General features: G+C 52.3%; 1 protein-coding gene across 4 annotated transcripts in view; it reads left to right on the forward strand.

The window, feature by feature from the left end:
* The window catches only part of LOC105469397 (tubulin folding cofactor D), a 185,303-nt gene that overhangs the window by 7,224 nt on the left and 157,680 nt on the right, over window positions 1-20,399 (forward strand). For all 4 annotated transcript variants that reach the window (XR_011615237.1, XM_071081895.1, XM_071081896.1 and 1 more), the window contains exons 4-7: window positions 1,468-1,569; window positions 4,134-4,280; window positions 8,715-8,770; window positions 14,263-14,395. Coding sequence is in view for 3 of the 4 variants with exons in the window: in XM_071081895.1 (XP_070937996.1) it covers window positions 1,468-1,569; window positions 4,134-4,280; window positions 8,715-8,770; window positions 14,263-14,395 (438 nt within the window). In the remaining variant the exon portion in view is untranslated. The remainder of the gene's footprint in view (window positions 1-1,467; window positions 1,570-4,133; window positions 4,281-8,714; window positions 8,771-14,262; window positions 14,396-20,399) is intronic.

The following is a 20,399-nucleotide window of genomic DNA, read 5'->3' on the forward strand; positions in this document are numbered from 1 at the left end:
GTTCGAGACCAACCTGGCCAACATGGTGAAACCCCGTCTCTACTAAAAATACAAAAATTAGCTGGGCTTGGTGGCACATGCCTGTAATCCCAGCTGCTTGGGAGGCTGAGGTGGGAGAATGGCTTGAACATGAGAGGCAGAGGTTGCAGTGAGCCAAGATCACGCTGTTGCACTCCAGCTTGAGTGACAGCGCGAGACGGTAGAATGGAAGTGCCTCTCACACTTTTTTTTTTTTTTTTTTAATAGCTCAACTTATTTTATTAGGATGCTAGTAAGTCAGTATTTGTCAGCAAGCCAAAAACAGACCAGAACATACATTTTTGGAATGTTCTAAATAATATTTTATAGTATAAGTATTTTATTAAATATACTTCTATTTGCCACATTAAAACATTCTTTTAAATTTTCACTTCCAAATGTTAGTGTATTTTTAGCTACAAATATTTTGACTAAAATAATATCATTAAAATAAATTTTTTTTTTTTTTTTTTTTTTTTTTTTTTTGCCTCTCACACTTTTATGTGCAGATGAATTTCCTGGAAATTTTGCTGTACTATAGATTTTGAGCAAGTGGGTCTAGTTGGGGTCCCATAGTCTGCTTTTCTTGCAAACTTGCGGGTGTCTCTGTGCTGGCCCAGAGGCTCACTGTTGGCAGTTTTGACTATGGGAGTAGTCACAGCCATCTCAGGGTAGGACCTGGGGTTGGTAGTGATGAGGCAGTGTTTCTGTTGTCTGGTGGGAGAGTCCTTGGCCAGCGAGAGGACACTGCGGGTGCGCTGCCAAGGACACGCAGGCCTCTGTAGCTCTGCTGTTTGAGGTTAGGATTTCTCCTGAAGGTGTGGTATCACTGAGTTTCATGGAAGTGTTAATGAATTTGAGCCCTTGAGGTTTGTATGCATTTATTCTTCATAAATGTCAGAGGACAGTCATGTAAATGAACATATTTAATGACTGATGGCGTAAATATGGTAATGAACAACACTAGCCAGTTTAGGAAGGAAGGATAGCCTTTTTATTTTATTTATTTATTTTTTTGAGAGATGGGGTCTTGCTCTGTCACTCAGGCTGGAGTGCAGTGGTGCAGTCAGCTCACTGCAGCCTCAAACTCTTGCTCTCAAATGATTCTCCCTGCTGCCTCAGCCTCTCAGACTACAGGCCTGAGCTACCGCACCTGTCTGATTTTTAAGTTTTTGTGTTGCCCAGGCTAGTCTCCAGCTGTTGGTCTCAAGCTGTTCTTTTGCCTCAGCCTCCCGAAGTGCTGGGATTACAGGCGTGAGCCACCGCTCCTGGCCAGGGGTAGCTTTCTTGTGGTGACTGTGGCCTTATTGTGTCGCTGTAATGTGACAGAATTCTCTTTGATCAGTGGGTCACATAGGTGGTGATTTTTGATGAAAGGGAATAAAGGCAATTTTGCTGCTCTCTGTATTTTTAAATTTTATAATAATTCAGCATCTCTTTATTTGATAGGTTCGAGGCTATAAAACATTTCTTAGTTTATTTCCCCACGAAGTTGCTGACGTAGAGCCTGTTTTAGATTTGGTCACAGATCAGAATCCCAAGGACCATGAGGTGAGCGACTCTGCCTCCCCCCTCGTCTCCAGCCCCTTCGTGCCTGTCCTTCCTCCCTGCTTGCCCCACCCTGCTGCACCCTCCCCTTCCTGTTTCTTTCAGTTTTGTCTCCCTTTGTTTTGTGTCACTCCTCTTTTCTTTCTTTTCTTTTGACTTCTCCTTCTTGTACAAGTTGCTTTAAATTGTTTTTGTTTAAAATTGCCCCTTTATAAAATTATGCCTATGTATAGTTTTAACAATAAATCCGTCATTGTTCATATGTTTTTTTAACTCGTGGAAGTATAAGTGTGTTGGGTTCCCAAGACCACCCCAGGTTTGATGCTTCCCGAGGAGGACTCGCAGCACTCAGCATAGATTCCTCCTTTTGGCTGTCACTTGTTAGGGCAAAATAATACACAGCACAATCAGCAAAGGGAAAAGGCACGTGGGATGGAGTCTGGGGAGAACCAGGCAGGAGCTCCCAGGGTCCTCCAGTTGGGTCCCACAGCGGGGGTGACATTCCCCCAGCAGTGAGATGTGACCTCACCTGTGAGGTGTCTATCAGGGAAGCACGTTTGAGCCTCAGTGCCCAGGGCTTTCCCTGGCATCTGGCCACGTGGACACCTCGGCCTGGCACGAAATAAAATTCCAGACCCCCAGGAGGAAAGCAGGTGCCAGCGTAAAGCACACGCTTTGTGCACATTGAGCCAGCGAGGGGTCCTCATCAAGCAGGACTTGGTGGGAACCCTGCTGGTGTCCAGGCCCCTGGATGCCAGCCCACGGCCGGCCTCGCCAGGGGCCTTTCCTCGGACGGCAGTGGGGCCTGCTGTGCTCGCTGTCTTCTGCACGGTATGTATTCGGAAGAGCACATGGTTTATAACCGTGCTGTGCAGTGGCTTGTCTCGGCGTGGGCGTGCCTGCTGAGAGCTGTGGGGCATTTCCCTGCTGCTCTGCCCTCCATGCCCTTCTTTCCCTAGTGCCTCCAGCGCCCCCCAGTGGAATGATTGCAGGGACAAATTGGATCTAGTAAGAAAGGGTACTCCTTTTTTATTAGAAGTTGATAATTGTTTATTTATTCTTTTTGTTTTATTTTATTTTTTTGAGACGGAGTCTTGCTCTGTTGCCCAGGCTGGAGTGTAGTGGCATGATCTCGGCTCACTGCAAGCTCCGCCTCCCGGGTTCACGCCATTCTCCTGCCTCAGCCTTCCGAGTAGCTGGGACTTACAGGCGCCTGCCACCTTGCCCGGCTAGTTTTTTGTATTTTTAGTAGAGACGGGGTTTCACCGTGTTCGCCAGGATGGTCTCGATCTCCTGACCTCGTGATCCTCCTGCCTCGGCCTCCCAAAGTGCTGGGATTACAGGTGTGAGCTACCGCATGCAGCCCTTTTTTTTTTTTTTTTTTTTTTTGAGACGGAGTCTCACGCTGTTGCCCAGGCTGGAGTGCAGTGGCGCGATCTCGGCTCACTGCAAGCTCCGCCTCCCGGGTTCCCGCCATTCTCCTGCCTCAGCCTCCTGAGTAGCTGGGACTACAGGCGCCCGCCACCGCGCCCGGCTAATTTTTTGTATTTTTAGTAGAGACGGGGTTTCACTGTGGTCTCGATCTCCTGACCTTGTGATCCGCCCGCCTCGGCCTCCCAAAGTGCTGGGATTACAGGCTTGAGCCACCGCGCCCGGCCTCATGCAGCCCTTTTTAAAAAATTTTTTTTATTTTAAAGACAGAGTTTCATTCTTATTGCCCAGGTTGGAGTGCAATGGCACAATCTCGGCTCACTGCAACCTCCGCCTCCCGGGTTCTAAGCGATTCTCCTGCCTCAGCCTCCTGAGTAGCTGAGACTACAGGCATGCGCCATCACGCCAGGGTAATTTTGTGTTTTTAGTAGAAACAGGGTTTCTCCATGTTGGTCAGGCTGGTTTAGAACTCCTGACCTCGGCCGGGCGCGGTGGCTCACGCCTGTAATCCCAGCACTTTGGGAGGCCGAGGTGGGCGGATCACGAGGTCAGGAGATTGAGACCATCCTGGCTAACATGGTGAAACCCTGTCTCTACTAAAAATACAAAAAATTAGCCGGGCGTGGTGGCAGGCGCCTGTAGTCCCAGCTACTCAGGAGGCTGAGGCAGGAGAATGGCGTGAACCTGACCTCAGGTGATCTGCCCGTTGTCTCGGCCTCCCAAAGTGCTGGGATTACAGGTGTGAATCACCGTGCCCGGCCTTTTTTCTTTATTCTTAGGTGTTTGTACTTTTTATCTGTTTTTCACTTTCCCAAAAAGGCCAGTTTGTATGTTGAGAGGGGCCAGCGAAGAGAAGCTGTTATACTGATGTATTACGATTTTTCTTTTTTCATTTCGATGTCTCTTTTGTCTATGGAGCTGGCTAAGTTACAGCAGTGGGTGTGCGTGGTGGGGATTCTGGGGGGATGTGGCGAGGAGCTGGTGAATGGCCTACATTTCTGGCCCTGAGGGTGATGGCACTTGAATGGCTTTAGTGGGCATTGGGTGGGCCTGGAGGACAGTGACTTTAAGTAGATTGTGGCCAGTGGCCTCTGTTTTTCAAACAAGAGTCATTCATACTGTGATTGAATTTTTAGACTTGGGAAACCCGCTACATGCTGTTGCTATGGCTCTCTGTGACCTGCCTGATCCCTTTTGATTTTTCTCGCCTTGATGGGAACCTCCTCACCCAGCCTGGGCAAACACGAATGTCCATAATGGACCGTATTCTCCAAATAGCAGAGGTAAATATCATGCAGATAATTAGCTGCTAATTAGTATTCACTTTCATGGTGATGCTGTCTTGATATTAGTGTTTTACTCAGTAAGCTTTTGATACTTACATATTTATTCAACTGCTGTTTTTGTCAGTGAGGTAAACTCCCATATGATAACTGCTTTTGAAATTGTGATAATTCATGTAGGGGTCAGGTTGAGTTAGCAAATCTCATTTCTTTGTAGATGATGGAAATACTCTGTTGAGGGTAATCATGGCAGGTAAGGAAGGGGTTTAGTGGCAATGGTAAGAGAAAATAAGGACCCATTTTATATTTAGTTCTTAACATTATATAAAAGATGTTCGTTTGTAGGAAAACTAGAAAATAAAGATAAGCCTGAAAAATACTAAATTCAGATTTTATGAAATTCTAGCACCAAGAGATACGTTCTTTATTTTCTTCAAACTTTTCCTGATGTAAATATTATGCATATAAACACAGCGTATTGTATGAGTTATCTATTGGATCATAAGTAATTACCCCAAACTTGAGTGTTTGACACCCATTTATCCTCTTGCAGTTTCTGTGGGTTGGAGTCTGGCATGGCTGAGCTGGGTCCTCTGTGTCAAGCTTGTCCACAGCTGCAGTTAAAACTTGACGTGGGCAGGCTTTGCCCCAAGGCCGTTGGATTGAGGCCACCCTCAGTTCTTTGCCACCTGGGCCCCTCCAACTTAGCAGCTTAGTCCATCAAAGCCTGCAAGGGAGAGGCTCTGCTAATGACATGGAAGTCATGATAATATGTTACCTGATCATGGAAGTGATGTCCCATTGCTCTGCCAGATCCTGTGGTTAGCAGCAAGTCACTGAGTCCAACCCACAAAAGCGAGCACTAGGAGGCTGTCAGGCTCTGAGCCATCTCAGTTGTCTTGGTCTTCCTGCCACGCTGACCGCGATAACCCGGGTCAGCGTTCACTGAGTGCCTGCTGTGTGCCTGGCACCGTTCAAACACTCATAGATTAATCTTCTTTTTTTTTTTTTTTTTTTTTTTTTTTTTTGAGACAGAGTCTCGCTCTGTCGCCCAGGCTGGAGTGCAGTGGCCGGATCTCAGCTCACTGCAAGCTCCGCCTCCCGGGTGCACGCCATTCTCCTGCCTCAGCCTCCCTAGTAGCTGGGACTACAGGCGCCTGCCACCTCGCCCAGCTAGTTTTTTGTATTTTTTAGTAGAGATGGGGTTTCACCGTGTTAGCCAGGATGTTCTTGATCTCCTGATCTCCTGATCTGCCCATCTTCATAGATTAATCTTTAATCACTTATGGATTAATAACCTATACATTGAGTTGGGCGTGGTGGGTCACTCCTGTAATCCCAGCACTTTGGGAGGCTGGGGCAGGCAGATTACGTGAGGTTAGGAGTTCGAGACCAGCCTGGCCAGCATGGTGAAACCCTGTGTCTATTAACAATACAAAAATTAGCTGGGTCTGGTGACAGATACCTGTAATCTCAGTCACTCAAGAGGCTGAGGCAGAAGAATCGTTTGAACCTGGGAGGCGGAGGTTGCAGTGAGCCGAGATTGTGCCACTGCACTCCAGCCTGGGTGACAGAGCGAGACTCCGTCGCGAAAAAAAAAAATTTAATCTATACATTGATTTATAGATCATCAGTGATTAATTAACTGTGATAATCATTTAATTTTCCTTCACGAGGTTGTTGACAATTCTTACCCTCATTTAACCAAGAAGGCAACAGGCATAAAAATTAATAACTTACTTTGCTCATAAATGGTGGATCCATATTTGAATCCAGGCCATTTATCTCTGGAGTCGGTGCTCTTCATCAGGGCTCAGCACTGCCCCCATGACCTGCTGTTCTGAGTCCTTTTTACCCTCAGCAACACGTTCTTAGTGTCCTATGATGTCAGAAAGTGTCCCCCTCATAATTGTTAATGGAGAAGGTACTCCATTGTAACCTAATTTAAAATTCTCTCTGATAGATGGATGTTTTGTTTGTTTTTGTTTTGTTATGTTAGAAGTAGTGTGGTGATGGGCTGGGTGCGGTGGCTCACTCCTGTGATCCCAGCACTCTGGGAGGCCAAGGTGGGCAGATCACGTGAGGTCAGAGTTTGAGACCAGCCTGACCAACATGGAGAAACCCCGTGTCTACTAAAAATACAACATTAGCTGGGCATGGTGGCACGCACCTGTAATCCTAGCTACTCAGGAGGCTGAGGCAGGAGAATCCCTCGAATCTGGCGGAGATTGCGGTGAGGCGAGATCGCACCATTGCACTCCAGCCTGGGCAACGAGAGTGAAACTCTGTCTTAAAAAAAAAAAAAAAAGTAGTGGGGCCAGGCGTGGTGGCTCACGCCTGTATACCCAGCACTCTGGGAGGCTGAGGTGGGCGGATCACAAGGTCAGGAGATCGAGACCATCCTGGCTAACACCGTGAAACCCCATCTCTACTAAAAATACAAAAAATTAGCCGGGTGTGGTGGCGGGCACCTGTAGTCCCAGCTACTCAGGAGGCTGAGGCAGGAGAATGGCGTGGACCTGGGAGGCAGAGCTTGCAGTGAGCTGAGATCCGGCCACTGCACTCCAGCCTGGGTGACAGAGCGAGACTCTGTCTCAAAAAAAAAAAAAAAAAAAAGGTAGTGTGATTTACTCACCCTTGTTTACTTGTCTGTGGAGAGGGACTACCAGGTCAAGGGAGCATGGTTTGTCAAGACTTGGCACTCTGTGATTGCTGTTAGAAAGCCTCCCCGGAGGCCAGGCGCGGTGGCTCACGCCTGTAATCCCAGAACTTTGGGAGGCTGAGGCAGGTGGATCACAAGGTCAGGAGTTCAAGACCAGCCTGGACGAGATGGTGAAACCCCGTCTCTACTAAAAATACAAAAATTAGCTGGGCATGGTGGCTGGCGCCTGTAATCCCAGCTACTCGGGAGGCTGAGGCAGAGCACTGCTTGAACCTCGGAGGTGAAGCTTGCAGTGAGCTGAGATTGCACCACTGCACTCCAGCCTGGGCAACAGAGCAAGACTCTGTCTCAAAAAAAAGAAAAAAGCCTGCCCCAGAAAAAAGATCTTCTAAGTGTATAGTGTATTGTTTTGGGAAAAAAAAACTAGCCAAGATAAGCATTGGAAACATTTTAAGGCAGCCCTCCCAAAAATAAATTTAGCTGGGCATGGTGGTGTCATGCCTGTAATTCCAGCACTTTGGGAGGCCAGGGCAAGAGAGTAGCTTGAGCGCAGGAGTTTGAGGACAGCCTAGCCAATATAATGTGACTCAATCTCTACCAAAAAATGAAAAAAAAATTAGCCAGGTGTGGTGGTACACACCTTTGGTCCCAGCTCTTCCGGAAGCCGAGGTGGGAGGGTCACCTGAGCCCAGGAGGTTGATGCTGCAGTGAATTTTTTTTTGAGATGGAGTCTTGCCCTATCACCCACGCTGGAGTGCAGCGGTCTAATCTCAGCTCACTGCAACCTCTGCCTTCGCGGCTCAAGCAGCCCTCCCACCTCAGCCTCCTGAGTAGTTGGGATTACAGGCATGCGCCGTCATACCTGGCCAATTTTTGTATCATCAGTAGAGACGGGGTTTTACGATATTGACCAGGGTGGTCTCAAACTCCTGACCTCAGGTGATCTGCCTGCCCCAGCCTCCCAAAGTGCTGGGATTGCAGGTGTCAGCCACGGCGCCCAGACTACAGTGAGCTTTGATCGCATCACTGCACTCCAGCCTGGGCGACAGAGCAAGACCCTATCTCAAAACAACAACAAAAAACCCCAAGACCAGCTACTCGGGAGGCTGAGGCAGGAGAATGGCGTGAACCCAGGAGGCGGAGCTTGCAGTGAGCTGAGATGGCACCACTTCACTCCAGCCTGGGCAACAGAATGAGACTCCGTCTCAAAAAAAAAAAAAAAAAAGTGTATACATCTACTCTGTACCCCCAAAATTTAAAAACTAAAAATTAAAAAAAGTAAGCATTTGTAGTAAATCTAGGTGCTCTTCAGTTTGATGGGGCCTCTTGTCTAGTCTGAATGCTCCAGTAATGATGGTTCAGTGTGCTGGAAGGCACATTAGGTGCTGGATGAATACTCTTGATTCTTTGTTACAATTGGGTAGTTCCTTTGTTTACATTTTCCTGCTCTGTTCTTGCAAATGTGTGTTTCAAGGGGGTGTGACCAAATGCTCTGTGTAGCTCAGGCACTTACCTGGTTGAGTGTAGCAGTTGGCAGCTGTAGCCCTTGGCTCAGATTGAAGACAGGTTTTTTTTGCAGCTTTGGACTTAGGCCTGTGCTGGTAAGGTTTATGAATCTGGGCCCTCAGGAAGCTGGTGAGGGTGGGACTGGTGACTGGGGTCCCTGAGGCTGGCGTGTGCAGGACTGACCATGCCTGCTTTGTGACTGTATGGGGTCCCCGAGGCTGGCGTGTGCAGCAGTGACCGTGCCTGTGCTTCCCCCTTTCTTGCAGTCCTACTTGATTGTCAGTGACAAGGCCCGAGATGCAGCTGCCGTCCTCATGTCTAGGTAAGTTTCCATGGCGTGTTTTTGGTGCGTAGCTGGTGGGTTCTGAGGGGTTTGTCCGGGTACTGTTACGTGTTTCATGCGTGTCTTTAGTCCTCAGATGGAGGACCCAGGGAAGTCTTCGGACTCCTCAGACTCTGTGGCTTTCTCTGAGGCAGCGTGCACCACTGTTTGGGCACAGAAGAGCTCCGACCCTGAAATGACCACCCTCGGTGGTGGTCTGGGGTGCCGGTGGGGGTCACCTGACAGGCCCATCGACAGGAGTGCAGGTCTAGAAGAGGCGTGGCGTCATCCCTGGGGTGCGGCCTCCCCACAGGGATGGGGTGGCAGTTACAAGAAACAGCTGTGCCATCTCCCGTGGAGATGATGGGTGGTAGTGGGCCATTGTGACTGGGGATGAAAATCTCCAGCGTCCTGTGTTCGCTGCACCCCCGTATGCAGCAGACAAGGGAAGGCGGTTTTCTCTGTTGAGCACAGCAGGCCTGCGGTGTTGGAAAGATACCAAGGATGTGTGTGTCGACTGAGCGAACCTGTTTCATGAGATGCAAAAAGGAAGAAAGCAGTATTTCTAAATCAGTATTTTACATGACACGATTTTAAGTATGTATGTAGTTTACTAAGTCAGAACAGTTGACGTTTTCCCCCTCTGCAATGGTGAAAGTCTAAAGCTGGTCATAAAACCTTTCAGTGGTTGTGGTTGGGAATATGGTCAGTGCCCCATGCAGTGTCACCTTCACTTGGCTGTGTGGCTGCAACTTGCACAGCTTCTTTCTCAGAGAAGTGGGAGGAGAGAAGCTTCCTTTCTGGGGCAGTTGGAGGCACTGGATGAGGGGTTTGTGACAGCCTGGAGCTGAGGAAGGAACCTGAGTCCCCTGGAGCAGGTGAGGCCCCTCCCGAGAGGGCAGAGGCTGCTTCCTGCCTTGTCAAGGACATAAAAAGATGATCGTCTAATTATAAAAGTAATCTGTGTGTATTTAGATAATAGAGTATGAAGTACAAAATGAAACCCTTGAGTGCTTTCATCCCGTGGGGGTGTGATGGCCCCTGTCCGTTGCTGTGGGACATTTAGACTGCTGCCCTCCCAATTTGGTATTAAAACTCTGTTGCGAATAGTCCACGTAAAATTGTGTACCATTCTGAATGATTTCTAGGGATGAGTTTCTACAAGTGGAATGAACATTTTGAGGGTCTGAATGCAATTACTGGAGAGGCTGAAGAAGTTGAAAGTTCTTTCCCCATATTTACTAGCTGGGTCAAACCTTAAGAATGTTTGCCAACTTCGTTCAATGGAAACTAGTTACCTGCTTTTATTCTTATTTTTCTTAGCAGCAGTACTGAGGGTTGGGTAGATTTTTGCGGAATGTGGCTCTGTGGAGTGCCGTGCCTGTGGGCCGGGGAGGCAGCGTCTGGGTGCCTGCTCCCTCCGTGGGGTCCTGCAGGACACGTGCTGTGGGCCGGGGAGGCAGCGTCTGGGTGCCTGCTCCCTCCGTGGGGTCCTGCAGGACACGTGCTGTGGGCCGGGGAGGCAGCGTCTGGGTGCCTGCTCCCTCCGTGGGGTCCTGCAGGACACGTGCTGTGGGCCGGGGAGGCAGCGTCTGGGTGCCTGCTCCCTCCGTGGGGTCCTGCAGGACACGTGCTGTGGGCCGGGGAGGCAGCGTCTGGGTGCCTGCTCCCTCCGTGGGGTCCTGCAGGACACGTGCTGTGGGCCGGGGAGGCAGCGTCTGGGTGCCTGCTCCCTCCGTGGGGTCCTGCAGGACACGTGCTGTGGGCCGGGGAGGCAGCGTCTGGGTGCCTGCTCCCTCCGTGGGGTCCTGCAGGACACGTGCTGTGGGCCGGGGAGGCAGCGTCTGGGTGCCTGCTCCCTCCGTGGGGTCCTGCAGGACACGTGCTGTGGGCCGGGGAGGCAGCGTCTGGGTGCCTGCTCCCTCCGTGGGGTCCTGCAGGACACGTGCTGTGGGCCGGGGAGGCAGCGTCTGGGTGCCTGCTCCCTCCGTGGGGTCCTGCAGGACACGTGCTGTGGGCCGGGGAGGCAGCGTCTGGGTGCCTGCTCCCTCCGTGGGGTCCTGCAGGACACGTGCTGTGGGCCGGGGAGGCAGCGTCTGGGTGCCTGCTCCCTCCGTGGGGTCCTCCGGGAGACGCGAGCGCGCTGGCTCCGGATCCGGGCGGACTCCTGGCGAGACACCGCAGCGCCACCTAGTGCGGGATGAGCAGGTGCTTCTCGGCCGAGCCAGTTTCAGCGCAGAACCCGTGAGCCTGGGGTCCGGGAGAGGGGGTGCCCGGGCGTCGGTGCCTTGGAGCCTTTTTCCCCCTTGGTCTCGCACACCGATTCGCCGTGTTTGAGAATGGCGGATGCCGTCAGTGGAAGAGCTCTTAACAGTTGCTTGGCTGGTTCCTGGACACCTCCCAGACTCACCGCAGGTTCTGAGTTTCCTGTACTTCTCAGACCCCTTTTTGGTGTGGGGATTGTTACAAGTCAGGCCAGGGCTGCGAGGGGTCCTGTGCCGGCGTTTGTCTGTGGTGCGAGTTCGTTTTCTGCTCTCCAGGGAGGAGCAGCCTGCTCTGGCCCACTCTGCTCTCAGGATTGGATGCTTCTCCCTGTAGCACTGGCGGCTGTACAGCTGCGCCCGTCTCCCTTGACGAACCGAGCTTGCCAACATCCATAGCCTTGTAGGTGACTCTTGGTGTTAACATTGTTGATAGAACATGCAGATTGAGTGCTGCTTTAGAAACCCTTTAATAGGCCGGGCGCGGTGGCTCAAGCCTGTAATCCCAGCACTTTGGGAGGCCGAGATGGGCGGATCACGAGGTCAGGAGATCGAGACCATCCTGGCTAACACGGTGAAACCCTGTCTCTACTAAGAAATACAAAAAATAGCCGGGCGAGGTGGCAGCGCCTGTAGTCCCAGCTACTCGGGAGGCTGAGGCCAGAGAATGGCGTGAACCCGGGAGGCGGAGCTTGCAGTGAGCTGAGATCTGGCCACTGCACTCCAGCCTGGGCGACAGAGCGAGACTCCGTCTCAAAAAAAAAAAAAAAAAAAAAAAAGAAACCCTTTAATAGAAAATATGCCTTTCGCCAGGCGCAGTGGCTCATGCCTGTAATCTCAGCACTTTGGGAGGCTGAGACAGGCGGATCGCCTGAGGTTCGGAGTTCAAGACCAGCCTTACCAACATGGAGAAACTCGGTCTCTACTAAAAATACAAGATTAGCTGGGCGTGGTGACACGTGCATGTAGTCCCAGCTACCCGGGAGGCTGAGGGAGGAGAATTGCTTGAACCCGGGAGGTGGAGGTTGCGGTGAGCCGAGATCGTGCCACTGCCCTCCAGCCTGGGCAACAAGAGCGAGACTCCGTCTCAAAAAAAAAAAAAAAAAAAGAAAAGAAAAAAAAAAACATATGCCTTTATTCTTTTTTTTTTTTTTTTTTTTTTTTTTTTTGTTGAGACGGAGTCTCGCTCTGTCGCCCAGGCTGGAGGGCAGTGGCCGGATCTTAGCTCACTGCAAGCTCCGCCTCCTGGGTTTACGCCATTCTCCTGCCTCAGCCTTCGGAGTAGCTGGGACTACAGGCGCCCGCCACCTCGCCCACTAGTTTTTTGTATTTTTTAGTAGAGACGGGGTTTCACCGTGTTCGCCAGGATGGTCTCGATCTCCTGACCTCGTGATCCGCCCGTCTCGGCCTCCCAAAGTGCTGGGATTACAGGCTTGAGCCACCGCGCCCGGCCCCTTTATTCTTATAGATTACTTCTTTTTTTTTTTTTTGATACGGAATTTTGCTCTTTTTGCCCAGGCTGGAGTGCAGTGGCATGATCTCGGCTCACTGCAACCTCCACCTCCCGGGTTCAAGCGATTCTCCTGCCTCAGCCTCCCGGGTAGCTGGGATTACATGCACCTGTCACCACGCCCAGCTAATTTTTGTATTTTTAGTAGAGACAGGGTTTCACCATGTTGACCAGGCTGGTCTTGAACTCCTGACCTCGTGATCCACCCGCCTCAGCCTCTCAAAGTGCTGGGATTACAGGCGTGAGCCACTGCGCCCAGCGCATTTTTTTTTCAGATAGCTATTTTTCTGATTATGAAAGGCAGGAATGGCAGGCATGGTGGCTCCTCCGTCTCCTGGCCCGCCCAAGTGTCCCTTCTGGGAAGTGGCCCCGTCGCTGTTGAGGGAGCGCGTCGTGCCTCCCTCCTGGCATCACTGCCGTCTCCTTCCCTCCCCCCCCGTAAAGATGTGGCCAAGATGCCAGTCAGACCTGCTGGCTTGGCCTGAAGAGGAGGCGGGCAGGCTTGGTCCTGCCCCCAGCACCTCTCCCACTCGGCTGCCCTGCTTCCGACCACATTGTCTTTGCATTTCTTGCGTTCCCTTGGCTCCCTTCTGCCCTGGGCCCTGGCTCTCCAGCTTCCCTGGGCAGCAGCACTTTCCTACCAGGTTTTTAGCGCCCCTCGTTGAGCTCTCTGGCTTCCCGTCTTCTCTCTAACCAGGGCGTGCCCTCCCCCCATTTCCTTCGTGACATTTCTTTGCACTTTGGAAGTCCCCAGCTGTTTGCCATTTCTTTCCAGAGTGTCAGCTGTGGGAGGGAAGAGCCTTGTCTGTTCTCTGAGTGGCAGTGCCAGTCTCAATCATGGAGGCAGAGCTGGGGGCCTGGTCTGTGAACCGCTGGTGGAGAAATAAGGAGGATTCGGGCTAATTAGCTGGGCATGGTGGTGGGCGCCTGTAGTCCCAGCTACTTGGGAGGCTAGGCAGGAGAATTGCTTGAACCCAGGAGGCAGAGGTTGCATTGAGCCGAGATCATGTCACTGCACTCCAGCCTGGGTGACAACATGAGACTCCATCTCAAAAAAAAAAAAAAAAAAAGAGGACTTGGGGTTTTGGTTTGGGAGCTCTGTGTGCTCAGGATGCCCTCTGCTGAGGCCAGGCTGCAAGAGGGGTGGGGAGTGTGAGCAGTCCCTGGAACATGAGGCCGAGTCCAGCTGGGAAGACTTTCATGGGGCTACACGAGTGGCTGGTTGTGGAAACAGGCCTGTGCACATGACCCATGGCAGGTGCGGGGGAGGGAGGTCGAAGGGGTTTGGGGCCAAGCCTTGCACATGGGCACGATGTCCTGAGGTTAAGGGATGCAGAGTTGGGTCCAGGGAGGAGGGAGGGGCTGAAAAGTGGGAAGGGGCTCCCTGGCGGTAATGGGGACAGGTAAAACTGGGGGGGATGGTGGGGGCAGGTGGGAGGGGATGGGCAGTAGGCCTGGGTGCAACCTGAGAGGTTGTGGTGGAGAACCAGCTGCTGAGGGCCCTGGTCAGGGTAGTGACTTGGTTTCTAGGGTTGGAGAGAGGAGGAACTAGCTGGAGGAGGACGGGACTCAGTACAGAGCTGGTGTCTTGCTGTAAGGTGCGTGAGGTGGGAGGGTGTAAGGAGGGGGTGTGTGTGGGGTGGGCTGGTGAGGCGTGGGCGAGGTCTCAGTGCTGAGGCCTTGGCTGAGCTGCAGCTTGTGTTTTTATTTCCTTTTGGCAGATTTATCACACGTCCTGATGTCAAGCGGAGCAAGATGGCTGAGTTCCTGGACTGGAGCCTGTGCAACCTGGCCAGTTCCTCCTTCCAGACCCTCCAGGGGGTCATCACCATGGACGGGATGCTGCAGGCCCTGGTAAGTGCTGCCCGCAGGGGCTGTGGAGGTAGCAGGGAAATGACACCTTACATGGGGACCACAGAATGATGTTACCTGTGGTTCCGTATTGATGCCAGTGGAACCCCGTGGGATTGATGTAACCGGGCCAGGGTCTTAAGGGGCAGTTTCCTTCTCCCACTGCTGTGGGTGCTGCCTCAGGCCGGGCTGGTTTGTGCGTTGGTGCTGGTGGATGGGCCTGGAGCCCCACCCGTCGCCAGCAGAGGGCAGTGGTGCCCCGCAGCTGGGGCTCCCCGCGGTAGCTTCCCCGCACCTGGTCTCCTGCTTAGTTCCTCTGTAAAGTGCGGAGGTTGAATGAGCTCTAATAAAACGAGGTGGGTGAGTTGAAACTTGATGCTGTTCCTTTGCACTGGGCTTGGGTTGGATGTTCCTGACTGCTTCGTTTGGATACAGACCCTGCCCTCTGCCTGCAGGTGTCTGGTTGGTGCCCTGGCTGCAGCCCTTTGCCAACCCTTTCCCTCCCTTTCGCTCCGGCTGTCTCTTGTGTTACCTTTTCTTGTGCTAACGAGGAGGAAAGATCAAGTCTCAGAAGAGGGCGAAGCCTCTTTTGGGTCAGCTTTCTGGAGGGGGAGCCAGCACCTGCTGTGGCCGTTGGTGCGATGGGTTCAGCACCTTCCTCTCTCTTTCATTACAGCAGGTCCTCACTTCTCATCCTTGTCTCACGCTGTGGAGCCTGTGGTCCCTCTGAGGAGCAGGGCACTTTGTTCTTCTTGTTTAAAATATATTTTTTATAGAGACAGGGTCTGGCTATGTAGGCCAGGGTAGTCTTAAACTCCTGGCCTCAAGTGATCCTCCTGCCTTTGTGATTCTCCCAAAGTGCTGGGATTACAGGCCTGAGCCTTCATGCCGAGAAGGACACTTTGGAGTGCATTTTAGGGCAGATGACGAGTGCCACCTCGTGGTGGCGTCCTCCTGTCCGCGGCGTCATCCTGGCCGTGGCAGGTTCTGCCGGGGAGCGGGAGGCCGTCAGCTGGGTGAAGGGTGGGGGCGTACGTTTCTTGAGGGGGAATTGGGAAGTGTCCTCAATGTCTGCTGCTTCCCGGTCATGCTGCCATGGTCTTCAGGAGGGCAGCCCTTCAGATGAGGAGAAGGTTTCAGACGTGTGAGAGAAAACTGCAGACGTGTTTCCCGGAGCCTGTGCTCTGCCCAGGTGATGTCTGTTTTCTTCAGGCCTCCCGTCAGCCTCCACATGAATGTGACAGATTCAGCAGTTTTCAGAAGTTAAGATATAATTCACATACCACAAGTAGTTCATCCTTCTAAGGGAAATAATTCTGTACTTCTTAGTATATTCACAAAGCTGTGCACTTCAGGACACTGTCATCACCCTGGAAGAAACTGTGATCGTACCAAGCAGTCCCTCCCTCACCCTCCCCAGCCCCCGTAGCCGTGGATCCATGTTCTGTCCCTGTGGACTTGCTGGTTGTGGACATCTTACCTTGCCAGAGTCGTACACTGCACGGCCTTCTGCGTCTGGCCTTCGCTGAGCCCGACGTGTCCAAGGTTCATCCGTGTTGAGGTGCTGTCAGTGCATCGTTCCCTTTATTCCTTAATCATGTGCCAGTGTATGGGTATTTTCTGCTGTTACAAATTATACCGTTAACAACTTTCATGTGCAAGTTTTTGTTTAAACTTAATGCTTTCAGGCTGTGTGTGGTGGCTCACGCCTGTAATCCCAGCACTTTGGGAGGCTGAGGCAGGCAGATTACTTGAGGTCAGGAGTTCGAGACCAGCCTGGCCAACATGGTGAAACCCCATCTCTACTAAAAATACAAAAAATAGCCGGGCATGGTGGTGCGGGCCTGTAATCCCAGCTACTCTGGAGGTTGATGCAGGAGAATTGCTTGAACCTGGGAGGCAGAGATTGAGTGAGCCGAGATCATGCCACCAGCCTGGGCGACAGAGCAAGACTCTGCCAGGAGAAAAAACAAAACAAACACAACTTAATGCTTTCAGTACCTTGGGTACATAGCACTAGGTTTTAATAAAATTTTAAGCAAAATTTGGAATGTTTCCATCTTTCTGAAGTCTTTAAGATTTTTCTGGTGGCGTACCTGCCGTGCTGATGAAATAGAGGACCTGCTCGTGCCAGGCATTTTTGGGCGTTGCAGGTACAGATGTGCCATCTGCGTCCCCAGGTGCCCCTCATTCTGGCCACGCTGGGGCAGTGTCCTCAATGTCTAAAGAGGATTCATTGCTGTCTAAAGAGGGTTCATTGCTGTCGTGGAGGTCAGGGCAGGCTGAGGCTGGCCTTGGAGGGTACGGGGGTGGAGGGGTAGGGCAGGGAGGATGCTGGTCTCAGATGTGCCCACGTTGGTCCATGGATCCTCAGGGAATGTGCATTTATGTTTTAGGCAATTCTGGTAAAGGTGGTGGATACACATGGTTAATTTGAAATTTAGGTGCAGTTGGATTCTTCATTTTTTTGCCTTGAGTCCCACTGAGGAAATGTAAAGAAGGGGAAGATGGCAATGGCCAGCGGGGGGTTCCTGGGATTCCGGTAGCTTCACCCTCATGTTGTGATGCTGGGTGCATGGACAGCCTCCCACATGACCAAGGACGTGCTCTCAGGGCCCTAAGACCCCAGAAGAACGGGCCGCCAGCACCAAGAAGTATGACATGCGTGTGGAAGACCGTGAGCCTTACCTGGCTGGTAGCATGGGGTGTGGTACCTGCCGCAGCTCTCTGACCCGTCGCAGCGGGAGGGGGTCCCTGCCGTGTGACTGGGACCACTGGACCCCAACCATCGCAGCGGGAGGGGGTCCCTGCCGTGTGACTAAGACCACTGGACCCCAACCATCGCAGCGGGAGGGGGTCCCTGCTGTGTGACTAAGACCACTGGACCTGACCCATCGCAGCGGGAGGTGGTCCATGCTGTGACTAAGACCAGTGGACCCCAACCATCGCAGTGGGAGGGGGTCCATGCTGTGACTGGGACCACCTGGCCTGAGGTTGGACCGGCGAACTGACAATGTTGGCACCTACATGTGTGTCAGGATCCATGTGGATACGTCCCCCGCACCTGTTTCTTGGACTGTCGTGTAAGCAGCTCTTCAGCTTCACAGGCTTCCTGATCATGTTCTGGGTGGGAAGAAGTACCCAGCCTGCCAGCCCGTGGGGCCAAAGCTGTGTCTTTACAATAATCTGCACCTGGAACCGTGGCGATCCCACCAAAGAACCTGTGGCTCACAAGATCTGAGGAGGCTTCCTGGGCTTCTCTGCCCTCTAACTAGGATTTCCTCATCCCTAGAAATTTAACCTTAATGAAATCCCTAATAAAACTCGGTGCTGTGGGGAAAACGTCTCAGGTCAGGAGAGCACACGGGAGGTCTAACAGGATGTGACTAGTGCTGTTGTTTCCAGTGGCTCTGCGGGGAAGGCTGTTAGCCCTGCCCCGAGTGTGGGTGCTGCTTTGGGAGGGAGGCACATTTGACCTCTGTCCGGCCAGTGTCTGAGGCCACCTTTGTCCAGTCGAGAATCTGCACTCTTGATGGGCTTCTGGGGTCACCCTGCAGCTCTCATCAGCCTGGCCCGGGAGCCTCCCCTTCTCTCCCTCCCCACCCCATGTTGTTGGGTCAGCAGGATACCCCAGCCTTGGGGCTGGAGCCAGCTGTGGCTGCCCAGGGACTTGTAGGCAGTTGAGGCACACCAGCTCCTGGCCAGGCTGGCTGTGGGAGAGGCAGCCTCCTGGTGAGGGGCTGTGGGCCACTGCGTTCAGGCTGCTTGGAGGGCCCCACGGTGCATCCTGGCGGTGTTCCCTGGGCACAGGGCTCCGAGTCCTTCTCGGCTTGGGAAGGTCATGTGGCCACGTGTGTCTAGTTCTGCAGCTTCTTTGTCTGCGGGTTCGGTTCTTTACTTTTTTTTTTTTTTGATGATCTTGCTGGTTTTCTCTAGATTGTTCCCAAGTTTTCTGTTCCTCCATCCCAAGGTGGGAGGTGCGCGGTGCACAGCCTGGATGTGGAATACCCAAAGGGCGGGTGGGCGGGCCAGCTCGCTGCCCCTTTCCCCTGCCAGCTGCTGGGACAGGTGGAATTCCTGTAGCAAAATCAAGCCAGCCAGGAGTGGGGAAGGGCTTTTTACTTTGACATCTCCAAGTTCCACGTTGAGGTGGAGAGAAGTTCGTTTTTCCCCTTCCTCCCAAGGTGTGAAAAGGTTTTCTCAAAGGCGTAGGAAGCCGAGCCTTCTGTCACCCCCAGCATGTGCTGGCACAGAGTGAGGCGTGCTGTCCCTGCTGTTTGGTGCAGAGCACCCGGGCAGTTTGGCACCAGCACCTCACAGCTATGCAGAGATTTGCCCTCAGCGAGAGTGAGTAATTGTCTGACGCAGCCGGCTGAAATCCCTGGGAAGGGGATGAATGAAACTGCCGTGAAGCAACGCCTGGCAGGGCTGGGCTTCTGGCAGCTCCTGGGGCCGGCGTGTCCCTTCCAGAGCGTCTGAAGCCCTGGGCGGCTGCTGGAGAATCTCGAGTCTTTCCAGAGCCATGCGTGTTGTTTCCTTCTCTCTCTTTGAAGGGTCCGTTTGGTCTGATCCGGGTGGCCCCAGCAGGAGGAAGTCGTGCTGGGTGCTGAGCGGGCGGGAGGTTTCACCCTGGGCTTGGCAGAGCTGCAGGCAGAGGCCGGGTGCCCGCCGTGCATGATGAAACTCGCAGGCGAATTCTGCTTAGGGTTTCATCTGTTTCCTTTGATGCACTTGGCTTCATTGTCATCCACCTGTTCATTACTGTGGGCGAAACAGGTGAACTCTCAACAAGTACCGTCGAAACCAGGATCTGATCTTCATTTCCCTCGAAGCATAGTTCCCTTGCAGTGAGGGTTTTTAGCTCCTGTGGGAGGGAAGCTAGTGTTTGGCAATGTAACTTCCCTGGAAGGCCCCTGTACTCCAGCTCTAAAAACATCCTTTGGGTTAGTCCCACTTTAAGCATTAAGATTAATGCAACTTGAGGAAATTCAAGGAAGGAGAAAAACACATTAAAAATGGAAAATGGGCTGGGTGCGGTGGCTCATGCCTGTAATCCCAGCACTTTGGGAGGCCGAGGCAGGTGGATCACTTGAGGCTAGGAGTTTGATACCAGCCTGGCCAACGTGGTGAAACCCTGTCTCTACTAAAAATATAAAATATTAGTTGGGCTGGTGGTGGGGCGCGCCTGTAATCCCAGCTACTTGGGAGGCTGGGAGAATCGCTTGAACCCGGGAGGCAGAGGTTACAGTGAGCCAAGATCGCGCCACTGCCCTCCAGCCTGGGCGACAGAGCAAGACTCCATCTAAAAAAAAAATTGACAAAAAGGAAAATGGCTGTCATTTGCATGTGTGACTCCGCTTGCTGATTGATAGTTGTGCTCTCTTGGTTGTGTGCTCTTTGATTGGAAGAGTGTTGACTGTGTGGCGTGGGTTTCTCCCTGTGTGTTCTCACAATGGCTGGGAGGCGGCGGCAGGGCAGGGGACTCGGACTGTGAGTCGGGGCTGTTGACAATGGAAGTGGTAATAGGATACTCTTCCCCTTATCGGCTGTTAGGCTCGAGTGTCCCCTTTGCAGTGCAGTTTCTTTTTATTTTTATCATTGACAAAAGCTCAACTCTTGTTAAAGGATAAAATAGTCACAAACAACAGCATTAAAAACCAAGAAAGCCAGAGAACACTGGCACCATCAGCCTCACCCCCAGCTCCTGCCGGGCACTTGTGAAGAGAGGCACTGAAGCCACTCTGCTTTTTTATAGTTAATAAAAGCAGTCAGGTCTCCGAGTAGGCCCCAGAGTGCGTGGGCCGGGACCGGGGCTCGAGCCGCTGTGAGCTCTGCTGAGGCCCTTTGCTGACTCCGGCTCTCCTGTGACCCGAGGCAAGGGTGAGCACCAACGCCCGCCCCACCTGGGAGGGAAGGGGCAGGCCTCTCACTGGGAGGTTGGGGTGAGGCTAATTAGCACAGTCACAGTCTTTGAAGGTGAAAGAAGACAGCTGATTATCTAAAACGT

The sequence above is a fragment of the Macaca nemestrina genome, chromosome 17, assembly GCF_043159975.1.
Source record: "Macaca nemestrina isolate mMacNem1 chromosome 17, mMacNem.hap1, whole genome shotgun sequence".
In the NCBI taxonomy this organism is placed as follows: domain Eukaryota; kingdom Metazoa; phylum Chordata; class Mammalia; order Primates; family Cercopithecidae; genus Macaca; species Macaca nemestrina.